Raw genomic sequence first — 27944 nt, forward strand, 5'->3', positions numbered from 1 at the left:
ATCCACAAACATCTTAGAAAAAGGAACAAGGACATCTAGAAGAATACGGAATCATGTCGGAACACGGCAATACACTTTTACGCACTGTGAAAGCAAAAATGTCGTCGGATTTGTTGTTTTGTGTTCTCGATAAGAAGGTGGTCTAGCCCAACTTTGTAAGAGAGAAACGTTTGGTCTGTGTCTATTCTCGCTTCAATCTGTATTTTATGGGAGTGAGAGAGTTTGCACGAAAGTAACGGTTTTAAGTAATGGATCAATCCTTCGCAATTCAAGAGATTTTGCCACAAGACGAAAATTGCGTCATAGTATCCTTTATAGTGCGCACTAAAATGTTTTTTTGTATCACTCCAATGTTATGAGTGCGTTATCTAAAGGCTGATGTTTGACTTCCTTTGGAAGAAGAAGACAATGTTTCATTTCGACGTGGCCTACCGGCCTACCCAAGGCGAGGCCGTGGAGTTTGTTTGTCAAGGCCCAATTGACTATACGCGTGTGTATCTGAATGTGGTGATATTTTATATATTTCATTTAATAGTACAATTGTTTGGATTTAATAGGCTTTGAGTGTAAAGAAGAAGAATTGCAAATGGCTTAATGAGGACATTTGTGCTGCTTTTCGATTGTAACACAAGTGTTACACTAGTATACGCCCTTATGTTATACTATGGACATTGTGTTTCAATAGCTAGGGCTGACTGGGGATTTGTGAAGAGCAGAATCAACAACCTCTGCATAAGAAGGTGTTAAAGTTCACAGTTAGCCATTGTTATGTAAATGACAACTGAAAAGTACCAATGGCCTGGCTTTGGCCCCAAGTGAGAGCAGGACCGCTGGAGCCATGGCCAATGAGACACAGGTCCCGGGCGAAGTAGATGGAAACAGAACAGTTTGAGCGTTTTGTGTACAACATGATAGGTCCTCCACTGGGTGGCAATCTTATACAAGCTAATCAAATTCGATTGTATTTGTCACATGGGCCGAATCCTTAACTGTAGCCTACTCTAGACCTACATATTTTCCAGGCATTAGATTTGTTTTATATTAATGACTAGGCCTCTGCTCTTTGAAGGTACTTGATGCATAATGTTTTTCCCAATATAAAAAATACACTTTTCATTTTGACATCAACACTTGTGTAGGCCTATTTTCAAATGTGACATTGTGCAAACATCTATGCAATTCCCTTAACCAGATTGTTGTAAACATGCTGTTCAATGTCTTGTCTTTGTGGACAATGTCACTGAAAGCAGACTATTGGGTTTGGTGGAGCGCACCAAGGAACATGCGTGAGTTGAAATTTATGCTATTCCACCAAACTTATGAAATATAAATTCTCTGAAAAATGCATTACACCTGCCTATAGTAATGTTCCATCTTTGTTTCCTATAGGCTGTTTGTTTTTACCCATAGAAGAATGGCGATAACTGGTGAAGATGTCACATTGGAGGACATTTTTCCCATCTCTAATGACTTTGCAGTTGTGGAAGGTATGCAAAAGTTAATGCATTGGTTTTAACTTGATTATTATAATATGCACAATGGAGGTGAAGGCATGGGCCTCATAATGCATTGTAATAATATGTTATTCTTTCCTCAGTGTCCTCGGCAGATGAACTTTCTTTTGTGGGTGAGTTTTCTTTTTTTTTCCCTGGGTCAATTTCCCCCTGGTATGTTCATAGGGCCAAGTTATTAAATGTATATTACATTATATTTCTATAGGTGCAGACACTAGAGTGAGGCTGAACTTCCAGGATGGGGAGCTGGAGGTGAGGCTTCCCTTTGGCTCCCACTCTCGCCTTTTCCTCAGTGAGGTCAACAGAGCCTGGAGTGGTAAGATATGACTTACTTCTCCATAAATGTATCACAAGCGTTGCATCCAAATGATTTCTCCTGACGTATACACCTGGTCACTACTTACCACAAATCTATAAGCATTGGATCGGTGGAGGCATGGGCAAGAGGGGGTTTCCACCATATATCATAAACCATTCATTTCCTTTCAAATCAGTGAGGGGAAGTGAACAAGTGCACACTTTAGAAGGAATGATAAATAATTGGGACATAACCAAGTAAAGGGTCATGCACACTATTACAAAATGATTTGAATTGAAAAAAGAAAAAAAGATCTGCTTATTGGACAAGCACAGGTAGTTCCTCTGTTTTCTTCTGGTGAGGGCCTAGTGAACATGACCCTGGTTTACTTGTTTATGTTGCAATAATCAAATATGGCCAGTAATTTGAGATGTGTGCTCATTTCTGTATGACATATAATTTAATTTTTGCCATTTAATATATGATAATTTCAGTGCAGTTGCAAGTGAACTGCCCTAAAATAATGGATTCGAATTTTATTCTCAATTTTAGTCATTCGGTAGATACCGTATCACATAAAACACATATTTTTCATTAACTACTAGTAGGGCTCCTGAGTGGCATGGCGGTCTAAGGCACTGCATGTCAGTGCAAGAGGTTTCATTGCAGTCCCTGGTTCAAATCCAGGCTGCATCACATCTGGCTGTGATCGGGAGTCCCATAGGGTGGTGCACAACTGGCCCAGTGTTGTCTGGGTTTGGCCGGGTAGGCCATCATTGTAAATAATAATTTGTTCTTAACTGACTTGCCTGGTTAAATATAAAAAATAATATCCAGGTAAACAATAGGCCCATAGCAAATGCAGCATATGGCATTTGACTCAATGATCCCAATCAGTCCTCCATGACAACAAAATCATAAACAATGGAAAAATACATTTGGTTAATCTATATTTCCAAGTCCTATTCTTGAAGATCAAGGGGTGTAACATTTATTAGAATCCCTGGAATGTAATCAGATTACGTTACTGAGTTTGGGTAATCTGAAAGTTATGTTACTGATTACAATTTTGGGCAGGTAACTAGTAACTGTAACAGATTACATTTAGAAAGGAACATACCCAACCCTGACAATCACATATTTTTTTTACCATAAGTATATTGTGTTCTGTTTGTACTTGTTGCTACTCAGAGAAATGGCAGATTGTTCAGAAAATGTTCAGTTAACAACAATAGCCTTAATTCAAGTTGATAAAAGTGATGTAATAGATGGGAAAAGACACACCACAAGTTACACAAAACTCTAAAAAGAGGGGAACCAGTTGTCACTTCACCTAAAAGACAACAGCCAAATGTGATGCATAGTTGAGAGAGAGAGAGAGAGAGAGAGAGAGAGAGAGAGAGAGAGAGAGAGAGAGAGAGAGAGAGAGAGAGAGAGAGAGAGAGAGAGAGAGAGAGAGAGAGAGAGAGAGAGAGAGAGAGAGAGAGAGAGAGAGAGAGAGAGAGAGAGAGAGAGAGAGAGAGAGAGAGAGATGGCATCAGAGAAAGAGAGCAAGTGAAAGGAGGAAAAGAGACTGGGGTGGCTCAGAGTTTTAGTGCTGTGTGCTCTTCCTGGGTAGTATATGTCTGTTGCTATATAATATTTCCTTCCATTTGACTTATATATTTGCTTTCGGCTTTTACATGTTTTTTTCCTATTCATCTCAATGGGATGAGCCACTGGATTCGTTGAGAGACAGTCTACTTTGCTATGTATGTGTCATTTTTGGCATTAGCTCACTACTTTACCAAATGGAGCTCTTAAATTTAAGATGGAGGACTAAAGATATTTTTTAAAAAGGGCCACACTCACTTTTACTCTGTGAGAGGAAACAGTGATGGAAAGTTTTGGTAACCTGGCAGCTATTCTTGTGAACAGGAAGAATGTGAGAAACTCGCAAGGTAAGCAGAAAAGTGACATCTTTGTAAAGTGTGTGGTCTTGTTGAAAGTAAAATAGCAGAGTGAGTGATTATGGTGCGGTAATGTTCTCAAGGTAGGTCAAATATACGTGGAAGAGGAAGTGTCTGTGTGTTTGTGTGTGTGAACCACATGAAAGAGGGAACATAACTGAATATCTTTTTCAACCACATAGTAACAAAAGTTTTTAGTCAACAAACAATTGTAAGGCAACCAGCTCGTGAGAATGTGAAGTAACCTGCCCCTGAATCACTTTCTACTTTTGAGTACCTATTTGAATGAAGCAAATGCTGTGGGTCATTTTCAGTTTACTGTATCATTGATAATTATCCTCATTGTGTGTTCTGTTCTGCTGAGGATCTCTTGGAATTGTTTCCTTATCATTAATGCTCCTCCAGCTTCTCCACTTCTGTGGAGCATTGGAGCAACAAATATAAACCATTTGAATAGCAAAGTATGTTTATAGCCTACAATTGAAATGGCATATTCTGGGATTAGTGTAAGTGCCTTTTTCATGCTTCCCTTTTTCCTCCTTCAGATGTTTGTAAGTCTCCCAAGGAAGCACCGAAGTTTGAGTGGCTCCACAAGTACCGCAAAGCCTCCAAAGGCCAAGGTGGCATCAAGCAGACCCTTGTACCCTTGGGAATGGCACACACCAAGATCAGCCAGCATAAGAAAACAGGTAAGCCAACAGCCCTCTTTGTGTCACTCTCAGTCAGTACCCTCCCTGAACGTCTACCCTTATCACACAGAGCCCTTTGTGTGGTAATATCTAGCAAATTCGTGTTTTTGCCAGCTGAATGAAATGACAGGCCAACACTAAGAAAGCACATGATTGATAATTAACCATGATTCTTGGATCATGATAACTGTATCTGATCCAAAGCCTAGGAGGTGCCCTCCGAAGTGACATCACAAAGCTATGACATTTCTTATGGTTGTGTGACATGTCTCTTGTTGATGTTAGATGGTCTTGTTAAACTTTGGGGAGAGTGACAACATTATCTTCCATGTTGGCTTTAAGTCTAGAAAAGATAATTTCACAATGGATCAATCTTCACACTGTGAGAAAGCTATCGCACTGTGCCTGTCAGTGTCAGCCAATGCCAAAGGAAGCTATTTGCTCTGGCACTCCCATTGATAAGCCAAGTGCCCAAACCTGTACATCTACATGTTATTTGCAATGTTGATTTTGTTGTTGTTGTTTTTGTTGTTGTTGTATCTTTAGATTTTCTCCTGCCACTGAAACATAATTTTCATTATTTCATGCAAGGCCTACCCATATGCAATTTCGTTATGCATGTGTAATGCATATAACTTCACATTAGTTCAAAAATGGGTTGACATGGAAATAATTGTAAGACTGTATTTGGCCCGACATAAACGCTTTATAGTTAAACTTTTGTAGTGAAGTTTTTTTGTTCATTTGCCACTTACCAGAGACCGTCCAGTGTTTTCATGGTTGATTAGTTTGGTCTGTGGCACGACTTCACTTGCGCGAGTGCGCGTGAAAAATTTTTATTCTCAACATTCCTTGCACGAACAGGTCCTTGGACATTGCACTGCACATAATGCGTGGAAGCCCTACTTGGAGATGTCTAGGGTGATTAAAGACACTGGTATGGGGACATGTTTATGATTTACTGTTGTATTTAGATGGTATATTTGCTGCCGCAGTCTGAAACGTAAGTAACTTTTTTTATGCAGCAGTGCTTTTTCACCTTAGCTAGCATCTGCTAACTTCTGTTAGCTTTTGTTGCTAGCTCTACTTTCTGCTTCTAGCTAAATATGCACAGATTAACGTTACTTGTCCTTCATTGGTTTAAGTTAAAACGTTGACAAAATGATATGTAGCTAGCCAGCGTATTCGTTGAAATAACTATATACTCTAGCTAGCTAAGTGGCGTTCTTTATGTGCATGTTTTGTTTGAGCTGTGGTTTGGAACGAGCGCACTAGCTAGGTAATTAGCATGTCAATATTATGGTTTGTAAAGGTTCGCCATCTATATTTGTAAACTATATAAACTAGGCCATACGCTGTAGGTTTGCGACAGTTCATCTGTCATTGTGTCCTGATTTGGTTTTTGGTAATGCACCATGCAAACCTGACATCCAGCAGCTTTGGGATTTTCACTGTCCTGACTATCTCAGTATCTGTCAACTGAACGTGTAAAGCTAGACGGGCAATTAGTAGCCACTTGGCATTTTCCATTTCAAATGGATGGATACTAGTTTGATTGTCTTGGGTTCTCTTTATTTTTTGTATCTTGGAAAGTGTCCATACTAGTAGACTGCAGATAAAAACATTATGTCTCTGCCCATTTTATTATTCCTAGATACAAAGGGTTATTATATGCAATGCTGAACTTTGTGATGAGCACAGATTTTTTTTTTGCCCCGACTTTTGTGCACCCACAATGCAGTATGCTACAGCTAAGTGGTTGGCTCACACTTTTCATGTTTCTAGTTTTAGACTGCAATTAGTGATGATCGCAAGACTGAATGGTGAAAGTGGAGCTTGCTGTATAGAATGAATAGAGGAGGCATGCTATCAATAGTTCCAACTGTTGGATTGGTCTCTCCACTAACATTTTTGTATCATAATTCATGTGTGGTATATGTATGCAGAAGTCTGAAAGCTATCCATTCAATTCTCATAGGGTTTGATCATGCACTGTAATTTTGCCATTACAGTGAATTGTTTGTTGGTGTAGCATTTAACAGGTTTAAAGAGCCTTACAGTGACCACAGAGGAATATAAAGCATGCAGCGGATTACCATAATGACACTTTATAGGCTAGCTCATCTTCCCTTCTCTTTGGACAGGAGGAGGGTAAAATGCAGTGAATCATTCTTCTATAATAGGCCAAATGAAAGCCAATGTAGGCCTAGGTGTTTACTTTCAATATTAGGTTAGGTCAAGGACTGGGAAGCTCCCTTGGGAGTTGGGATCTTGTGGTGTGTTATTTAGGACTCAGGTGAAATGCAGTAAGTCATCCTTCGGAAATAGCTGAGATCCAATGTAGTCCTAGGTCTAGATGTTGACTTTCAACATGAGCCTGGGTTGGGGACTGGGAAGCTGTCCAGTGAGTTGGGAACTAGGGATCTTGTGTGTTGGGGCTTACTCCTCCTCCACATTGGTCTCTCAAAGCTCTCAGGGAGTTTCCATCTGATCTCACAGGGTGTAGTTTGTTTCCATTTCCTGTGTTCCAATAGCACGCGCGCACACCCTACAAATGGAAATGTGTGCCGCAGCCCCACTACACTGTAATTGATACTGCCATTTTGTTTACTCAAAATAGCATACTGGTTCTCTAATGCCCCTGTTTTGGACACCATTATGCCTAAAGACGGCATTCAATAGCCTATACTTCACCCTCTCACTCTTGGCTAGCCGTTATAACAATATATTCCAATATTTCTGCAAGTCTTTATTAGGAATGGAATCTGTGGTGAGCTATTACTTTTTTTCGGGTAGCTGTAGCCTCTGATTTATAAGCGATTTGCATTGCTCTACAGAACTTTGAGTTCTTCCTCTGGTATTGTTTTGCAATCACTTTCCATAAACAATAGATAAAGCTAACATTTACCTTGACGGCCTTGTGAAAGTGTATAGTATGCAAGGAATTACTCCGAGGTGGTAAGAACGTGTGTGTGATGAGATTCGAATTACGCTTTGCTAAAGGATGAGCCTATGTTAACTTCCAACTGTTTTTCTAAAGAAATGTTGGCCTAAGTCCTATCCTATTGCAGGAAGCTATTGGTTCCTGAACTCAATACATCTTGTGCTTAGCCTTGGGTGTAATCATTAGTCCAAACTGTTGCAAATGGAAAAAATTTAGCAATAAACAAGGGTTTCTATTGGATAAATTCAGTTAGGTCTCCCCATTTTCATTCCTGTTTGGTTCCTTTTGAATACACCCCTGGTCCCAGATCTGTTTTTGCTATCTTGTCCTCATACTGGATAAGAAATCTCAAAAGCTTGTAGGCCAAGGCCTGTTGCATGAAAACATGTTGGCTATTTTCTTGCACAGCAGCTTGTATTCAGTTGATTCCGGAAAACAGAATGCAATAAACAATGAACTCGCAATCAGATACAGCTATGTGAGACGGTTGGTGGTAAAAAAAAAAAAAACGATACTCCCTATAAAGCAATTTCCTCTTTAATACACTTGCCATGTTCGTAGAGTTTCTTCTGCCAAGCAGTAGCAGACAGTGGCCATATTGTGTTAGACTCAGGCTTTGACTCTTCCATTGATTTTAAACAACTTAAAATGCAATGTCTTGTCTAGGGTATCTTGCAATAGAGATTTGATGTCAGTGAGATTACCCTGGATGAATAAAGGTTATGCCTGAACAAAAATATAAGCGCAATATGCAACAATTTCAAAGATTTTACTGAGTTACAGTTCATATAAGGAAATCAGTCAATTGAAATAAATGAATTAGGCCCTAATCTCTATGGCTTTCTCATGCCTTGGAATACAGATATGCATCTGTTGGCCACATATACAGTCACTATCTGGTGTGACAAACATTTGCCTCATGCAGTGCGTCATCTCCTTTGCATAGAGTTGAATGTGGCCTGTAGAATGTTGTCCCACTCCTCTTCAATGGCTGTGCGAAGTTGGTGAGAACTGGAACACACTGTCGTACAGAGTGTTCCACATGCTCAATGGGTGATATGTCTGAGTATGCAGGCCATGGAAGAACTGACATTTTCAGCTTCCAGGAATTGTGTACAGATCCTTGTGACATGGGGCCCGTGCATTATCATGCTGAAACATGAGGTGATGGTGGCGGATGAATGGCTCGACAATGGGCCTCAGAATCTCGTCATGGTATTTCTGTGCATTTAAATTGCCATTGACAAAACGCAGTTGTTTGTTTTTCGCAGCTTATGCCTCCCCATATCATAACCCCACCACCACCATGGGGCACTCTGTCCACAACTTTGACATCAGCAAACCGTTCGCCACACCATACCATCTGTATGCCATCTGCCCGATACAGTTGAAACCGCAATTCATCCGTAAAGTGCACACTTCTCCGGTGGCCATCGAAGCTGATCGTTTGCCATTTATTATGTTCAACATAGGAGGGCCAAGCACAGGAAGCAGCTCTTTCAGTAGTTTAGTTGGAATAGGGTCCAGTATGCAGCTTGAAGGTTTAGAGGCCATGATTATTTTCATCATTGTGTCAAGAGATATAGTACTAAAACACTTGAGCGTCTCTCTTGATCCTAGGTCCTGGCAGAGTTGTGCAGACTCAGGACAACTGAGGGTTGGAGGAATACGCAGGTTTAAAGAGGAGTCTGTAATTTGCTTTCTAATAATCATAATCTTTTCCTCAAAGAAGTTCATGAATGTATCACTGCTAAAGTGAAAGTCATCCTCTCTTGGGGAATGCTGCTTTTTAGTTAGCTTTGCGACAGTATCAAAAAGGAATTTCGGATTGTTCTTATTTTCCTCAATTAAGTTAGAAAAATAGGATGATCGAGCAGCAGTAAGGGCTCTTCGGTACTGCACGGTACCGTCTTTCCAAGCTAGTCGGAAGACTTCCAGTTTGGTGTGGCGCCATTTCCGTTCCAATTTTCTGGAACCTTGCTTCAGAGCTCGGGTATTTTCTGTGTACCAGGGAGCTAGTTTCTTATGAGAAATGTTTTTAGGGGTGCAACTGCATCTAGGGTATTGCGCAAGATTAAATTGAGATCCTCAGTTAGGTGGTTAACTGATTTTTGTCCTCTGGCGTCCTTGGGTAGGCAGAGGGAGTCTGGAAGGGCATCAAGGAATCTTTGTGTTGTCTGTGAATTTATAGCACGACTTTTGATGGTCCTTGGTTGGGGTCTGAGCAGATTATTTGTTGCAATTGCAAACGTAATAAAATGGTGGTCCGATAGTCCAGGATTATGAGGAAAAACATTAAAGATCCACAACATTTATTCCATGGGACAAAACTAGGTCCAGCGTATGACTGTGACAGTTAGTGGGTCCAGAGACATATTGCACGTTCCTTCAACTTAAGACATCTGTGGCATGGTGTTGTGACAACTGTACATTTTAGAGTGGCCTTTTAATGTCCCCAGCATTAGGTGCACCTGTGTAATGCTGTTTAATCAGCTTCTTGATGTGTCAGGTGGATGGATTATCTTGGCAAAGGAGAAATCCTCACTAACAGGGATGTAAACAAGTTTGTACACAACATTTGCGAGAAAATACACTTTTTGTGCATATGGAACATTTCTGGGATCTTTTATTTCAGCTCATGAAGCATGGGATAAACACTTTACATGTTGTGTTTTTATATATTTTTTATATTTTTCACTATATAATAAAATGCTATATCTAATGCAATGCTTTTGAAGACTGCCTCAGTACATTTTCCATACATCCGAGTAGGCAAGGACCAAATCAACTTCACTATTGACCTGTGTAGGGTCTGTTTCAGGCATGAGCTGATTGATTCTTCACTGGCGAAGCATTTGCATTGCTAGCTCCAGGGGCCTTTTTATAGGATTAGTGTTGGCACATGGCAATGTATTTGCCTGATTAGAATGACTTGGTTTACAACTCCTGTGTCTCTCACTCTCTCTTGTTGTCTTTTTTTTATCTCCTGCTCTTTCAACTCCCTCCCACGCTCTTTCTTTCTTTGTCTGTCTCTCACTCACTCAACAGGGAACTCATTGAACGCAGTAAGCAGATCCCCAGTAGAAGGGAACAAGAGGGTGAACAGTGGAGTGGAGCACCCCAGAGTGGAGTCCGGCCCAGAGAGGTAAGTACTGAACACCACTCTCCTCTCTCTGACAGTGTGCAGTATGCAAATGGTTGGCGCTTGAAGAAGGATATAAGGACCAGTGTGCCATATTGCATTTCTCCTCTTGTCCTCTAACCCCTGTCCTGTATTGAGGACATTGAAATGTTTGTGTTGCGGTTATTCATTAGCCATGTTGTTCATTAGCCCGGCTGGAAGCTATACTGTATGTATAGCCTACATTAGGCCCCCCCTTGACCCTATTACAAAATCACTATATACAGTGCCTTGCGAAAGTATTCGGCCCCCTTGAACTTTGCGACCTTTTGCCACATTTCAGGCTTCAAACATAAAGATATAAAACTGTATTTTTTGTGAAGAATCAACAACAAGTGGGATACAATCATGAAGTGGAACGACATTTATTGGATATTTCAAACTTTTTGAACAAATCAAAAACTGAAAAATTGGGCGTGCAAAATTATTCAGCCCCTTTACTTTAAGTGCAGCAAACTCTCTCCAAAAGTTCAGTGAGGATCTCTGAATGATCCAATGTTGACCTAAATGACTAATGATGATAAATACAATCCACCTGTGTGTAATCAAGTCTCCGTATAAATGCACCTGCACTGTGATAGTCTCAGAGGTCCGTTAAAAGCGCAGAGCGCATCATGAAGAACAAGGAAGACACCAGGCAGGTCCGAGATACTGTTGTGAAGAAGTTTAAAGCCGGATTTGGATACAAAAATATTTCCCAAGCTTTAAACATCCCAAGGAGCACTGTGCAAGCGATAATATTGAAATGGAAGGAGTATCAGACCACTGCAAATCTACCAAGACCTGGCCGTCCCTCTAAACTTTCAGCTCATACAAGGAGAAGACTGATCAGAGATGCAGCCAAGAGGCCCATGATCACTCTGGATGAACTGCAGAGATCTACAGCTGAGGTGGGAGACTCTGTCCATAGGACAACAATCAGTCGTACATTGCACAAATCTGGCCTTTATGGAAGAGTGGCAAGACGAAAGCAATTTCTTAAAGATATCCATAAAAAGTGTCGTTTAAAGTTTGCCACAAGCCACCTGGGAGACACACCAAACATGTGGAAGAAGGTGCTCTGGTCAGATGGAACCAAAATTGAACTTTTTGGCAACAATGCAAAACGTTTGGCGTAAAAGCAACACCCTGAACACACCATCCCCACTGTCAAACATGGTGGTGGCAGCATCATGGTTTGGGCCTGCTTTTCTTCAGCAGGGACAGGGAAGATGTTTAAAATTGATGGGACGATGGATGGAGCCAAATACAGGACCATTCTGGAAGAAAACCTGATGGAGTCTGCAAAAGACCTGAGACTGGGACGGAGATGTCTTCCAACAAGACAATGATCCAAAACATAAAGCAAAATCTACAATGGAATGGTTCAAAAATAAACATATCCAGGTGTTAGAATGGCCAAGTCAAAGTCCAGACCTGAATCCAATCGAGAATCTGTGGAAAGAACTGAAAACTGCTGTTCACAAATGCTCTCCATCCAACCTCACTGAGCTCGAGCTGTTTTGCAAGGAGGAATGGGGGGAAAAAATCAGTCTCTCGATGTGCAAAACTGATAGAGACATACCCCAAGCGACTTACAGCTGTAATCGCAGCAAAAGGTGGCGCTACAAAGTCTTATCTTAAGGGGGCTGAATAATTTTGCACGCCCAATTTTTCAGTTTTTGATTTGTTAAAGTTTGAAATATCCAATAAATGTCGTACCACTTCATGATTGTGTCCCACTTGTTGTTGATTCTTCACAAAAAAATACAGTTTTATATCTTTGTTTGAAGCCTGAAATGTGGCAAAAGGTCGCAAAGTTCAAGGGGGCCGAATACTTTCGCAATGTCTCTGTAATGTCTCTCACAACATTAGCTTCCGTCCAGGCTAATGAACATCATGACTTAAGAAAAAAAAAACACCCACAACACAAACCATGGTAGACATTAATAATGATAGCCTAATTGTAGCTCTGCATAGGAAAGACCTTGGTGCCAAGTGCAAACACACTCTTGTGGTACCTTTAGTTGGTTTAGTCTGAAAGGAGATGTGTAGTGGTAGTAGATGTTATACATTAGTAAAGGAGTACAACTACATTTGACACTCCTGTCCCCCCACACAGACCATCTTTATATTCACATTTTGTCATTTAGCAGACTTATCTAGAACAACCTACCATCAGTGCATTCACCTAAGGTAGCTGAAACCTCCACCTAGCACAATCGTTGCAAGTATAAACGTCCGTGTTGTGGGCCCCGCAGCCAAGGGAAAGTGAAGCGTGAGGGCTGGGATGAGCTGAAGCGCGAGGGCAGAGATGACCTGGTACGCCAGTCCAGCCACACATCGTCCAACAAAGCTACAATGCTAGCCATGCCGCAGTTTGGCCTGCGCGACAACCTCGTCCGCTGTGAGCTGCTCAAGAACGAGGACATCTACACCTACCTGGAGAATTTCAGGTAACCCCCCCCTGCCTCTGTCCCTATCAAAGTCACTGTAACATGTATTCTTATATCCTTTTCATGTTTCTGGGCTGGTTAGGCGTCTGCCATTGCTGGACCAGTGACTAGCCCGCTACTCTATTACTTTATTCACAAGCCAAGCCGACTGGTGCTGCGCTGGTCTGGTAACACATCCATTTGCTGGAAAGGACCTTGTTAAATTAAATATCCCACCTACCACAATTTGCTCCAGGTTGGCACAATAGTGTGAATAAGGTATGTTTAAGCAATAAGGCTGGAGGGGGTGTGGTATATGTCCAATATACCACGGCTAATGGCTTTTATTAGTCACGATGCAACACGCAACGCTGTGGTATATTGGCCATATATCACAAACCCCCGAGGTGCCTTATTGCTGTTAAAAACTGATTGCCCATGTAATTAGGTCAGTAAAAATAAATATTTTGTCATATCTGTGGTATTACGGTCTGATATCACGACTGTCAGCCAATCAGCATTCTGGGCTTGAACCACCCAGTTTTTGTATTTGTGGTTATCCAACTTCTATGCAAAATGCAAGCTACAGGGTTGACACATTTTGCGGTAAACAGGATGTCAGTGTAGAGGTGTGAGAAAGCATCTCATAGCTATAACTGACGAATTACAGAATTGTCCATTTCCATGGAATGTTGAAGGAAATGGTTGCTCTCGAATTACTACTATCCAAACTCCTAGTAATTCATTTCTAATGCAGGTTTTAAGCAAAAGGGTTTTTACAAATGTATTTGTGATAACAAGCGTTTGGTTCTGTCCCAATCCCTCCACCCACTTGTACACTTCCATTTACGAACTTGAAGGTAAGTGACTGGTATATGGAAACTCCGTCTAGCCCATGTCTACACCAAGCCAATGCTTTTACATTTGTGGGCAGTAGTGGAAAAGTACACACTTCAGGAGGAAGAAAAGACTATTAGGATGCAGGAGGTTTGTACAGATGCCACGATAACAAGTACAGATCATGGACAGTGTCATGATGACAAGTGATTTATACTACAATGCCCTCTGGTGGTGGACACGCACACATAGCTCTGTGAAGTGTTTAGGTTATTGCTGCACCATCTGAATGGGCTTGCTAAGGTCATGTCTGCCAGACACCCTCACAGTTTACCAGTTACGCCTATATTAGGCAGTGTTAGGCTTTGCTCCCACTGATTTTGTATTTACCACTCCTCTCTCTCTCTCTCAGTTTCTTCCTAGGCACGTACAATGTGAACGGCCAAACCCCCAAGGAAGGCCTCCGTGCATGGCTGGGTTCCACATCCACTCCCCCTGACATGTACTGCGTGGGGTAAGTCCTATCCACCCAGGCATTACAAATCAATTCCCCTCTAAATCCATAGCCCACATAGACACTGACTGTACTGTCTGAGACCCCACTACAAGAGGTTGAGTTAAGTCATAGATTGTATTGAGTGGGAAGACCGTCGTAGTTGCGACAGAGCCAATTCAGCCAAACCTCTATGAATCGTGTCTCTTTCCCAGTGTGCACGACTAGGCTTGTGGTGTTGCAGATGATTTAAAAAAAAACATTTATGTAATCTGCGAATTAGGAACTTAAACACAAGGTTTTCAACCGTAGAAGAGCCAGTCAGTTGAGAAGAGTGGACTCACGCTCTCCTTGATCCTGTTTATCAGGGCACGCTGTCACAAAATGCTTAGCAACGGAAAACCAAAATAATTATTAATTGGGTACCTTCAGATAGTACCTGCCCCGTTTTGTACCGTGCCTACTGAACATGACCCTGTGTTGCAGGTTCCAGGAGCTGGACCTGAGCAAGGAGGCCTTCTTCTTCAACGACACGCCCAAGGAGACAGAGTGGATGAAGGCTGTGTCTGAGGGGCTGCATCCAGGCGCCAAGTACGCCTTAGTAAGAACCTCCCTCTCATTCAGTTAACCACTGGCCACTTGTCATGCCCAGTCTTGCTACTGCCACAAGGTTGTGTGTCCTAATACCAATGTAAAAATGTCTAGCTGTAGATGCCCTCATCCGCTAGTGACTTATTGCTGACTCCACTTTAGTCTGACCCACTACAGGCGGTCCAGGAAGAACCAGGCACATGTGTCCATATCCAGAGTTGTATTCTTCACGCATAAATGATCTTGTGGTTCTATGAAAGAAATGAAATGAACAACTGGTAATGCAGCTACAGTTGAAGTCGGAAGTTTACATGCATTCAATTAGTATTTGGTAGCATTGCCTTTAAATTGTTTAACTTGGGTCAAATGTTTTGGGTAGCCTTCCACAAGCTTCCCGCAATAAGTTGGGTGAATTTTGGCCCAATTTCCTCCTGACAGAGCTGGTGTAACCGAGTCAGGTTTGTAGGCCTCCTTGCTCACACAAGCTTTTTCAGTTCTGCCCACACATTTTCTGTAGGATTGAGGTCAGGGCTTTGTGATGGCCATTCCAAAACCTTGACTTTGTGGTCCTTAAACCATTTTTCCACAACTTTGGAAGTATACTTGGGGTCATTGTCCATTTGGAAGACCCATTTGCGACCAAGCTTTAACTTCCTTCTTGAGATGTTGCTTCAATATATCCACATAATTTCCCTTCCTCATGATGCCATAAATTGTGAAGTGCACCAGTCCCACCTGCAGCAAAGCACCCCCATAACATGATGCTGCCCCCCCATGCTTCACTGTTGGGATGGTGTTCTGCAGGTTGCAAGCCTCCCCCTTTTTCCTCCAAACATAACGATGGTCATTATGGCCAAACAGTTCTGTTTTTGTTTCATCAGACCAGAGTACATTTCTCCAAAAAGTACGATCTTTGTCCCCATCTGCAGGTGCAAATCGTAGTCTGGCTTTTTTATGGTGGTTTTGAAGCAGTGGCCTCTTCTTTGCTGAGCGACCTTTCAGGTTATGTCGATATAGGACACGTTATACTGTGGATATAGATACTTTTGTACCCGTTTCCTCCAGCATCTTCACAAGGTTCGTGGTCCCATGGTGTTTATACTTGCATACTATTGTTTGTACAGATGAATGTGGTACCTTCGGGCATTTGGAAATCGCTCTCAAGGATGAACCAGACTTGAGGAGGTCCAATTTATTTTCTGAGTTCTAGGCTAATTTCTTTTTGATTTTCCCATGATGTCAAGCAAAGATGCACTGAATTTGAAGGTAGGCCTTGAAATGCATCCACAGGTACACCTTTAATTGACTCAAATTATGTCAGTTAGCCTATCAGAAGCTTCTAAAGCCATGACATCATTTTCTGGAATTTTCCAGGCAGTTTAAAGGCACAAGGTCAATTTACTGTATGTAAACTTCTGACCCATTGGAATGGTGATACAGTGAAATAATCTGTCTGTAAGCAATTGTTGGAAAAAATTACTTGTCATGCACAAAGTAGATGTCCTAACTGACTTGCCAAAACAATAGTTTAACAAGACATTTGTGGAGTGGTTGAAAAACGAGTTTTAATTACTTCTACCTAAGTGTATGTAAACTTCAGACTTCAATTGTATATAGTCAGGTCTGTACATGGTATGCCTAATGTGTGTGTAATGCTATACTAAGTATACTACTTAGTTCTGTAATTAGACGACATGCATGAGGTAAAAAATGCTACCAGCTGGCGACACAACAAATGTACATATATATCACGATAACCAACACTAGCAAGGTTTCAGTAGCATGCATTAAACATCAACAACAGTAGAAGGCCCCAATTGTCATTGTGGATGCATGCACAAACACATCTAGAAAACACACTGAAAACTTGGTCCCCAGCCAAACTTTGCATCCTCATCAGCTGAAGATGATAACCACTCTGAGCTAGAGTGGGAGGGGCCAGAGTCCAAATATCCATATGGGGACACTGATTGGCTGAAACAGACAGCAGAGAAGGGGAGAAATCACCCTAATGGGACTGTGGGGACGGTTACATGCATGTTTCTTCTTTATAACTGAGGCCCTGTTTGAATACGCCAAAAAACGCATCCTTCCTTAAAATACAATAATCAACGATGCGAGAAGGTTAGATTGGTAAAAGAAGGGGGGTGCTAATCTTGCTTTGACTTGTCCAGGCACATGCAAGTCAGTGATTACCTCAAGTCTGTGAGGAAGGAAGGATGCATGTGGTCACAGTTGGTACAATTGAGTGTCGCTGTACTACAGATGTTTCCAGCAAAGTGTTATGATGTTGTAATGACTTATTTGCTTCCCTTTATACTGTAAAGTGTGGTTTTGTTAACCTGGTGAAAGCTTGTACATGAGCTTCTCTCTTCCGATCCTCTTTTTATCTTGGCCTATTTCCCCTTTTTATAAATTGCAGACTCAAGCCAATGCTTCTTCCTCTTTGAAGGCTCGTAAAGATTTTCTCACTCAACCACCCAGTATGATGACATGCAATTTGTCAGTCCTCTGTCACTGGTGTGAATTTAGCACACTTGGTCGCTTCGTAATTGACATAGCATAGGGCAAGAGTCTGTGAAATGGCTGGTTTCACATGAATATGATACTGTTGTGTCATATCCTACTTAGGTTTATATCCTTGACAGGATTGAATGTGGAACAATCATACGGTTAGCAATTTCTCATTTTTGCTCCTGCAGTGTTGACATGAACAATATTGCATCGTCCTGTATGCCACTTCACTGCGGTCCTCCTGACCAGATCTCTATTGTTTAACCCTTCCGCTAAAATGCTACGTGAACAACCATAGGTGTTTCGTAACAGCACAAACACATCTAGGATCAGGCTAATAGCTAATGTGTGACCAGTGTATTGTCCTATCTGTGACCTATGACCCCTGTGTATCCCTACAGGTGAAACTGGTTCGTCTAGTGGGCATCATGCTGCTGTTCTATGTGAGGAATGATCACGCCAAGCACATCTCTGAGATGGAGGCAGAGACCGTGGGCACCGGCATCATGGGTAGAATGGTAGGGGTGTGTGTGTGTGTGTGTGTGTGTGTGTGTGTCCAGTGAGGGTATAGTAGGAGTACTTATCCTTGGCCACTAAGCGGGCTGTCATCAATTGCTTAGCAGTCTTGGAAGTTTAGAGCAGGAGGTTGGGTGGCGTCCACTAGTTTCATTTAGCTTCCATTTTACAGTTGGATAAGGAGTTATATTGCACTACAACCCCTTCTACCTACAAACTCTGCTTTAACCAGGGTTTAGAAAACCAGCTTCTCTCACATTTGTAGCCCCAAATACACCAGACTTGGAACCAAGGTATGTTTGGAAAACACATTAGATTTCCTATTGTTCATAGAGCTATTTTTTTGTATACAGACGTCGCATTCGAGTGACGCGCTCACATCCCGGTACCAAAAAGCTCTGTAGCAGGATAGCTAACGCTAAAGTCGGGACCTTGACAAACTTAACAGTGAGTGAGTGATGACCATGAAAACACACAAGGCTGATGGCTATAGCTATGTTCAACCAGTTGATTATTCTTCTGGCTTTATCTAGCTCTATTTGTGATAGTTTACCTTGCCTCACAGGCTTGCTAGCTATCCAATTCTCTTACATCTGCAATGTTGTTGACTATGACCATCTGATTCCGTGTTTGTTAATAACTTGCACGTGCTGAATTTGAATTTGCATGTGATCGTATCCACTGCTAGATAAACAAAGCTTTTTCTGAAACTGCACGTGCTACTTTTCATGACGCAGCAGGGAAATGGTTTGTTCTATAAAAGCAGGTAATGTCAAATGTTTTACAAACACCTCTCTCAGGGAAACAAAGGTGCTGTGGCCATCCGCTTCCGCTTCCACAACTCTGACATATGTGTGGTCAACTCCCACCTGGCCGCCCACATCGAGGAGTACGAGAGGCGCAACCAGGACTACAAGGACATCTGCAGCAGGCTGCTTTTCCGCCAGCACGACCCCACCCTGGCCCCACTTGCCATCATGAAGCATGAGTATGAACAAGTCTTTAGTACAAAGCAGTATTTCCACTTTTCAGGGTTGTGTTCATTAGGGCATGAACATTTTATTATTATTTTTTATTTTTTTTACAGGTTTTGGAACCAAAACATTTACATGAGCATTTCTTATTGGATATGTTTTGGGTTGTGTTCATTAGGGCACACATCGATAATATTTAGCAAAGGAAAACAAAAGTATTTCTTATTGGACAAGTCCAGATAATCCCTGCACTTTTTTCGGTCTTTTGTTTGTTATTTTGTGCCGAGTGAACAGGACCCTGGATTTGGTAGTTGTGGTGGTACATCATCCTTTGTATTTATTCCAGCATGGTGCCATTTTCTCAAGGGAACAAAATTGCGAATGTATTATGTAAACCTTTTGATCACAAGACCAGTGCACCTTGCCAATTTCACATAACTTTATAATGGCTTACATGAACATTTGAAATGAATGCAGTGTTTCGATGCAGTCGTAGAATGGGATGAGTTCTAGAACCACATGCAAAGCCACAGCCACCGTTTTCCATATTGAAGTAGAATTATAGAAGAGTAGTTATGTTTCTGTGATTTTCCATATTCTCAATGCAACATATTTTCCTTGCTTACAGTGTGGTCCTATGGCTGGGAGATCTCAACTACAGGCTAAGTGACCTTGATGTCGACAATGTGAAGGACTTAATCGCCAAGAAGGATTTTGAAACGCTGCACAGTTATGACCAGGTAGGTCATCTCAAGCCGCTTAACTTCAAGCCATTTAAATATCTACTTCTGGGGTGTGTTCAGTAGGCAAATGTTGCAGATAATGTCATGAATAGAGCTGACATGATTCCTTATTCTACTTATCAGACAGGGAGGTTTGTTCTACGTAATATCTGAAAGTTCCACAACATTGTTCCCAGGGTCATATTCATTAGGCACCAAACGGAAGAAAACTGATCTGAAACAGGGAGTTACTACCTGAAATTGTCCAATCAGAAACACAAATTTTCTGTTGCAAAACGTTTTGCTACGTTATGCCCTAATGAGTAAGACTGCTAATCTCTGTGTTCAGTGCCAGTCACATTATACCCTGATGAGTGTGATAATTGTCACGCTGTCTTGTGGCTCTGTGGTCCTCAGCTGAAGAGGCAGATTGATGAGAAGGCTGTTTTCGTGGGCTTTGTGGAGGGAGAAATCGGCTTCCTGCCCACTTACAAATACGACACCGGCTCCGATCAATGGGACACAAGGTAACTTCTCCTCTCTAAATGTCTAGTGTTATCTATAAAGGCAATGGAGAAAACAATAACACTTTACTAAAATCCTGAAGATATATTTCATTATAATGATGTTTTATAATGCATCATAAGAACATGTATCAACCCCTTATAATGTCTTATGGTTGTCACATTATGAGCCGTTTTGAGTTGGAATATTGATACATATACATTATAAGCCTTATTATAATGCATTACAAAGGCTCATACATTCTTATAATACATTTTAAAGCATTATAGCTGCAGAATAAAGTGTTACAAAACTAAAAAAAATATCTTATTGCGTGGAATTAGTCTCTGAAATGTCTTAAAGCTTCATGTTTCACACCCTCAGTGAAAAGTGTCGTGTGCCGGCGTGGTGCGACCGGATCTTGTGGCGGGGAAAGAATGTGCGGCAGCTGCACTACCAGAGTCACATGGCCCTGAAGACCAGCGACCACAAGCCAGTCAGCTCCCTGCTGGAGATCGGGGTGAGAATTGGTTTCTGCCATTTGTCCTTTGACCTCTTCGAGACAATGATGTTTTGGTTGGTTTACGCTGGGGGTCATAACCAAAGAATATTATAGCTAATCCAAGATTGTTCAGGTAGGCCTTTTACAATCTTAGTCACACTATAGGACAGAGCAAGCAAGGAGGTGGGCAGAGTTTAATCTTGCTCCATCCTCTCCCAATGCCTTGCCACTCGACCTCCTGTCTTTACCAAGTACGGGAATTCCCTATTAGAAGTGATTTTTTTTTTCTTGTGACCAGTCTGAGTTTCCCCAGAGCCATATATTTAGAGTTCAGACAACTTTTAGCATTGCGCATTTTAGCATTTCATTTATCCATTCATGACAAGTATTTGGATTGTAATTCTAGATATTCTGTTGCATGGCATTTTCTTTAAATGTTAAAATAATGATATGCTTCTAGTTTCCCCTATTCATCTGTGTTCTAACCTCCCTTCCCTGCTGCTTCCTCAGATCAAGCTGGTGAACGAAGAGTCCTACAAAAAGACATTTGAGGAAATTGTGCGCTCGCTGGACAAGATGGAGAACGAGTGCATTCCATCCCTAACCCTATCCACGCGAGAGGTGAGTGGTTCAGAGTTAAGTGGTTCTACTTCAATTCTTATAGATGAAGAATATGTTATAGATGAAGAATATGTTAACATTGCTCTGGTCTTTCATAATACACAATGCAACATTATCAGTGAACATTGACAGCAGCGGGACCTTGTGAACGACTCTTATCAGTTGAGCTCTGCTCTTTACGAACAGGAGTAAAATTGAGGGAAATGTGCTACATGTACAAATTTACATTTTCTCTTCACATTTGAACTGCACTTTTTGTATTTACATTTACATTTAAGTCATTTCAAATGTTGAAAGAAAAATGATTCAAATGACGTGAATTCACAATTCAAATGTGGTTCTGTGTATGACCGCTAGGGGTCAATACAGTTCAATCTACCTCGGTCCTGGAATTCCCACACACTGGTTGTCACTAGTTACCACAGCCACAAAGTCATAAATCCCGCCTATTTCTACAATTTATCTACTTAAAATGTGATTTTAAACCTAGCCATACTGCTAACCTTAGTCTAACTAAGCCTAACCTTACATTAAGTTTTCATGAATTTTTACGCTATTGACAATTTTGACTGTGGTAACTACAGGAAACCCTACCAGGCGGCGCTCTCCTCCATGTTGTCAGTACATAGATCATGTCCTGCTGCTCGTTGCAGTGATGTATGACCGCGTGTTCATAGACATCCAACAATCTGTTATTAATGCCACGTATGGTGTTTGAGAGCTCGTGCTTTGTACTTGCACTTGTAGAGCAATTGTTGCGCTATTTCTCCATCGGGGACGTCACGGTTTTTCGACATGTCATCTTGTAGTCTGGTTCTAGATATGCCATTAGGGTATTGAAGCTGATGTCCTCTACCATTTGATAATGACTGCATATCAACTGCAATCATTTCTGTAATCAGCGCTGTGATTTTCACACCCCCCTAATCCAAATCACTCTCCCTCCCCAGTTCCACTTCAAAGACGTGAAGTTCATGCAGCACCAGGCAGAGACTCTGACCCTCCACAATGACGGACAGGTCCCGTGCCAGTTTGAGTTCATCCAGAAGCTGGATGAGCCCACCTACTGCAAGCCCTGGCTCACCGCCAACCCGGCCAAGGGCTTCATCGCTCAGGGTGAGTATAGCAGGACCATGGCCCTATTCTTTCTTCTGTGTTTTCTTGAGGTAAGCACATGTATCAAGTGTGTCAGAGAAGGAGTGCTCATCTAGGATCAGGTCCCCCCCGTCCATGTAATCCAATTTATTGTGATCTCAAATGTAAAACGGATCCTACATTAACACTCCTACTCTAAAACGTCTGATACATACAGCCCCAGATCTAGAGTTTGACTGGATGAATACAAGGTTGCCAGCCCATTACTTCAACCTAACTAATTCAGATCAGCGTACTCGCTGATCTGAATTAGTTAGGTCGGAAGGCATTTCTGAAGTATTAGAACAGGGCCTAAGACTTACCTTCAGGAATGGATATCAATCTCTATAAGCACCTGGCCTTCCCGCTATGTTTGACGTAATGTCATGAGCTCTATGACATATGAAGCGAGAGACCACATCATAGCTCTGTGTTCTGAGTGAATGATTAGATTTGAGTTTTCCCAGTGACTGCAATTGATAGAGGCATTTTCTCAACTCAGTGTTTGACGGTAGGGAAGCAATTTCAGATCTGTCTAGCACGAGAGACTTGTAAATAATGGAGAGATCTCAAGGCTTAGGGTGGAAGGAGTGGTGGATGTGCCTCAGTGCTCGTTGCCTCTCTGGGTCTTGCTGATAGTCTGTGTTTTTAACAGTTTGTCTCATTTAGTTCTGGCGTTGTCGATGTAGTGATGCAGCTGTAAATGAATAGGGTTTCCTTCACACATTCACGTGCGGTTAGTAATGCTTAGTGTACAGTACAACCTTTGCTTGTGGTTATTCAACACCACTCGTCAACAAGTTTCCACAAAGCACATTTACATAGAGCAGGGTCATTTTCATTAGGTCGTGCAACAAAAAACAACATTTTCAACCGTTTTGAAATAGAATCTTTTGGGTTATTGGACATGTCCAAGTAGTCCCTCCTTCAGTTTGTTAGTAGAGTTTTCATTAACTTGATCCCTAATGAACATAACCCTGTTCATCTGTGTCTCAGGGAATTGATAATCAGGAATTGGTGTCTTTCTGAAATTCTCCTCAATTTGATAAATCATTGAAATATACCTGATCCCGTCAATGTGCTGTTCACCAAGGCGGCAACATGGACATCGACCTGGAGGTGTTTGTGAACCGCTCCACTGCCACGGAGCTCAACTCAGGCCGCCAGCAAATCGAGGACATCCTGGTGCTTCACCTGGAGCGGGGAAAGGACTACTTTCTCTCTGTGTCAGGCAACTACCTACCCAGCTGCTTCGGCTCGTCCATCCAGACCCTGTGTCAGCTGAGGGACCCCATCCAGGAAATGCCCCTGGAGACCATCCGGGAGCTGGTGAGTTCATTATAGCCAGCAAGGAGTGTGTTCATTCTTGTATATATTTTGCAATGGAAAGCAAAAATGTGCATTTCTTATTGTACAAATTCATGGTTCTGAGTGAATACGACCCAGGTGCAGTCTGACTCAGAAGGCTGCTTTCCCATTCTTCACACTTCTCCAAAAGTGTGCAGTGGTCTGGTATATTCCCCATCGTGGATTTAAAACTATTAGATTGGTGTAACTTAAGCATTGGCTGAAGGGAGTTTCCACCATTGTGAAATATGGAGTATGCAAGTGCACACGTTGGGAAAAAAGTGGAGAATCGGGAATCACAAAACCTGACCGTGGCCTGGAAATGTCCCCCTCTTCAGGGGTATTTTATATGAAAGGCCTTGCCCAGAGTAAAAACAATTAAAAGTGAAAGTGCTCTGGGGGGGATTCTGTCCTGCTGATAATTTATGTGTGATTTTGTTTTCTATGTAAATGCACAGTCATCTAAAAATGAACCAGGAAGTGTGAATGTTGAACTAGCCTGCAGTCTATATTCCCCAAATTCATTGAGACAAGAGACGAGACACATTTGCACTAAAGACGGAAGCTGAAAGGAAATTCTGTTCGTAAGCTTTTCGTTGTAGCACACCATTTCCGTTTTGTCTTAGTAAGCCTACTTCTTGTGTAAAAACAAACTGTTTGTATTGTTTTTTTTGTACTGTGTGAACCAAATCAGAGATTTTGTGTCTGAAGTGAGTTTCCAAACAGGGAATCAAATCACCCATTGTCCCAGAACACACTGTTGCCAGGGGAGAATATCCACAGGGTCATTAGTGTTGCAAAACAGCATGGCTGTAATGTACGCCAGAGCAACCCTCTCCAGAAGCTTCTGTGTTTGATCTTCAGTCAGTGTTATGCTAAAACTGACCAGATCAAAAGATGATAGATTCTGAGAATAAAGAAGCCCAAAGATGTCTCAACCTTTTTTATAAATTTTTTACATTTTTATTATCTATGGCTCGCTAGTTATTAATACAGGCAGCATAAATAGCTACAACACATTGTCCTCTCAGGATATGTTGTTAAAGAAAGGTTAGGTCCAGGATTTAAACCCATTTCACTCAATTGTCAATTTTTCTTGTCTTCTTTCTAAAGACGTCATCAGGCGATGAGACCAGTACCGTAAGCATCGATAAGCCCCTGGATATCCCTAAAGAGATATGGCAGATGGTGGACCACCTATACCGTAATGCAACTAAACAGGTCAGGACTCACAGAAATCTTTTACCATTTTACGCACTACTGAACCAAACCTAGAACATCTAGGTGCGTCATTGGATGCTTTTTTTTGCCCCTCACTTTATACACAGAAAATATCCTCTAAACATAGAATCAAGCTGTTTATCTGTCTCTCTGTGACATCTTTACATGTAGGCCGTCATTTTAAATAAGAATTTGTTCTTAACTGGCTTGCATAGTTAAATAAGTAAATAACAAATATTGGGAAAACGGGCCCTGAGCTGTATTATGCCTCCACAATAGTTGTTGTTGCTGCCTGGAAGGGACAATGTGAAAAGAAAAAATCAGAACCAGTACAGCTCGGGTCGGAATCAGGCATTCAGTTCTTGACAATACACTAGTTTTCAAGGACATTGACTAGTACCTTTTTCCTACTTAACTCTCCTTTCCCAGTTAGTTGCACAGCCTCAAATAATTCAAAGTGATTTGGGCAGCTTTTGGCGTCCTCCCAGCTGTGCTTTTTTAAATGTATTTTAAATTTTTTACAAGAACCGACATATTAGTCTTTTTCACCACAGCAAACTAGCAGAGTGAAAATGGGAACGTTTGGAAACGTTCTATTTGTCTCTGGCATCCACCAACAGGCTGGAATGACACAACAGAACGCTTTTGTCTCTGTGATGCCCGGTTTGCTTTTTTTTGTATAGATTTATTAGTTGATTTAATAAAAAAAATTAAATGCATAATACTCTACAATATTGACATGAATACAGTTCTACTAATCCCCGATCAGTTGAAATGCTGCTCCTTTTGCCAGCTACCCTTTGTGTGCTTTGAAGTTGTTTTTACAGTACAACTAACTTTTTGCCTCTATTTCAAGGGGGAACTATTTCAACAACCTGGGCTCCGCAGTGAATTTGTGGAGATAAGGGATTGCCTTGACACTGGCATGCCAGACTCTCTCCGTATCCTTAACAACTTATATATGCCAGGGATGTGTTCATTAGGCATTAAATGGAAGAAAATGGCCTAAAACAGGGAAGGACTACCTGGACATGTCCAATAAGAAATGCTCATTTATTTTTCAAAAGTTTTCAATTTTGTGCCTTACTTTATCCAGGGTTGTGTCCATTAAGTCTTAGTGTCTACTGTATTGTTTTAAGTGGTTGATGCCCCTTGACCCGTGTTGACCCCTAGCTGGCAGTAACCACTCTGTGGCAGAAGCACTGCTCCTCTTCCTCGATGCCCTCCCTGAGCCTGTGGTTCCCTTCTCCCTGTACCAGCAATGCCTGGAGTGCTGCTCCAACACCAGTCAGTGTAAAAAGGTCAGTACCAATTCAACTCACTCTTAAAAGTAGACGTTACTTTTCTCAGTGCCTCGATAGTAGGATACTCTGTATGTAATGATTGTCTACTGTATTAGGTCTTGTTCATTAGGCTTCAAACATCCTGAAATAGGGAGGGTCTAACATATATATATATATTTTTTTTTTGTTATGTTTTCTGTTGTGTGCCCTAATGAACCCAACCCAGTTGTGGGGAATTAGTCTGTGATTTGCTCTCGTGTTGTGGTGTTTTAGCTTGTCTATGGTGTTGATTGCTATTGAGTGATGTTTTTCTTCATCCTCAGGTTGTATCCTTGTTACCTCAGTGCCATAAAAACGTGTTTAACTATATAGCGGCTTTTCTCCGTGAGTTGTTGAAACATTCTACACACAATAGCCTGGATGTCAACATTTTAGGTAAGGTGAAATGGAAAAATTCTGTAACACATTTTGCATTCTTATCAAACACACAAACAATTGGCTGATATGTGTTTTTAAAGGGTTAAATGAAACGTCATGGTCTTCTTGACCAGTACCAAAGAGGTTCAATGTTTTTGTACAAACCTGACTCAGTTACACCAGCTCTGTCGAGAGGAATGGGCCAAAATTCACCCAACTTATTATTGTGGGAACCTTGTGGAATGCTTCCCAAAATGATTAACCCAATTTAAAGGCAATGCTACCAAATACTAATTGATGTGTAAACGTCTGACCCACTGGGAATGTGATGAAATAAATGCTGAAATAAATCATTCTCTCTCTTATTCTGACATTTCACATTCTTAAAATAAAGTGCTGATCCTAACTGACCTAAGACAGGGAATTTTTACTTGTATTAAATGTCAGGAATTGTGAAAAACTGAGTTTAAATGTATTTGGCTAAGGTGTATATAAACTTCTAACTTCTACTGTAGCTACGATATTAGCTGTAATAATGTTGGGTCAGATTCTGGATTTGGTTCCTTTTTCATTGTTCTCCTTTTATTTAATATTTTATGATACAAAATAAAAAAGCAACTATTTAATCTTACTTCAAGTGCCACTTAGTAATTATTATGTTATTGACATTGTGCCCTGTGTCATCCCTCACAGCCACCATTTTTGCTGCCTTGCTACTGAGGTCACCCACGAAGCAGGACCTTGCAGAGAAGAGGAAGACGCAAGAGTTTTTTCAGCATTTCCTAGTCCAGGACCTCTCTTGAATAGAAGTGTTTTCCTGCCATGTCTTACATGCTACAAACTCTTTTAGATACTATTGTAGTTTAATGTACAGCTCAGTATTTGTAATACATGTAATAAGTTCCTATTCATATAGATGGCTCTTTGTATATGTACACAGTCAGTCCAATTGATTAGGCTTACGCTCCTTTGATTTGAAATCAACTGTGTTTTGACAAACTATGTTTAACCTGTAAACTGTTGATGCACAGCTTTTATTCAATCACTGTGCAGCTGAAGTAAACTGACCATTTTTAATGTATGTATATTTACCCGTTTATTTAAAGAGAAATATTTGTTGTGCTGTTTTGTGAAGGCAAAACAGTGGATCGTTATTTTATATATGAAAGTATTTCAAACAATTGTGGTTTGGCTTTTTTTTCACCCATTTATCAAGCAAATTGAAAAAGTTTGGAATTTTAATAAACCCACTGTCACATTTGCCCTTGGCCTATCCAAT

At 41.2% G+C, this 27944-nt stretch overlaps 1 protein-coding gene across 4 annotated transcripts; it reads left to right on the forward strand.

Moving 5' to 3' along the window:
• On the forward strand, positions 1–27927 carry inpp5b (inositol polyphosphate-5-phosphatase B). Of its 4 annotated transcripts, XM_046313381.1 has the most exons (23): positions 1–305; positions 1207–1286; positions 1390–1487; positions 1598–1627; positions 1720–1830; positions 4307–4450; positions 10443–10539; positions 12816–13010; positions 14239–14340; positions 14806–14920; positions 17826–17942; positions 18741–18928; positions 19543–19654; positions 20054–20163; positions 20525–20660; positions 21153–21263; positions 22214–22379; positions 23491–23726; positions 24858–24965; positions 25822–25906; positions 26139–26266; positions 26572–26683; positions 27359–27927. In XM_046313381.1, exons 1-23 carry the CDS (start codon positions 249–251, stop codon positions 27466–27468), a joined length of 2748 nt encoding a protein of 915 aa, XP_046169337.1. In that variant the 5' UTR covers positions 1–248; the 3' UTR covers positions 27469–27927. The 4 variants fall into 4 exon arrangements, with proteins under 4 accessions (XP_046169337.1, XP_046169338.1, XP_046169340.1 ...); XM_046313382.1 differs by lacking the exons at positions 1–305; positions 1207–1286; positions 1390–1487; positions 1598–1627; positions 1720–1830 and adding an exon at positions 3354–3752; XM_046313384.1 differs by lacking the exons at positions 1–305; positions 1207–1286; positions 1390–1487; positions 1598–1627; positions 1720–1830 and adding an exon at positions 4041–4060.
• Positions 27928–27944: the final 17 nt, after the last annotated feature.

The sequence above is a fragment of the Oncorhynchus gorbuscha genome, linkage group LG19 (genome assembly GCF_021184085.1).
Source record: "Oncorhynchus gorbuscha isolate QuinsamMale2020 ecotype Even-year linkage group LG19, OgorEven_v1.0, whole genome shotgun sequence".
NCBI lineage: Eukaryota > Metazoa > Chordata > Actinopteri > Salmoniformes > Salmonidae > Oncorhynchus > Oncorhynchus gorbuscha.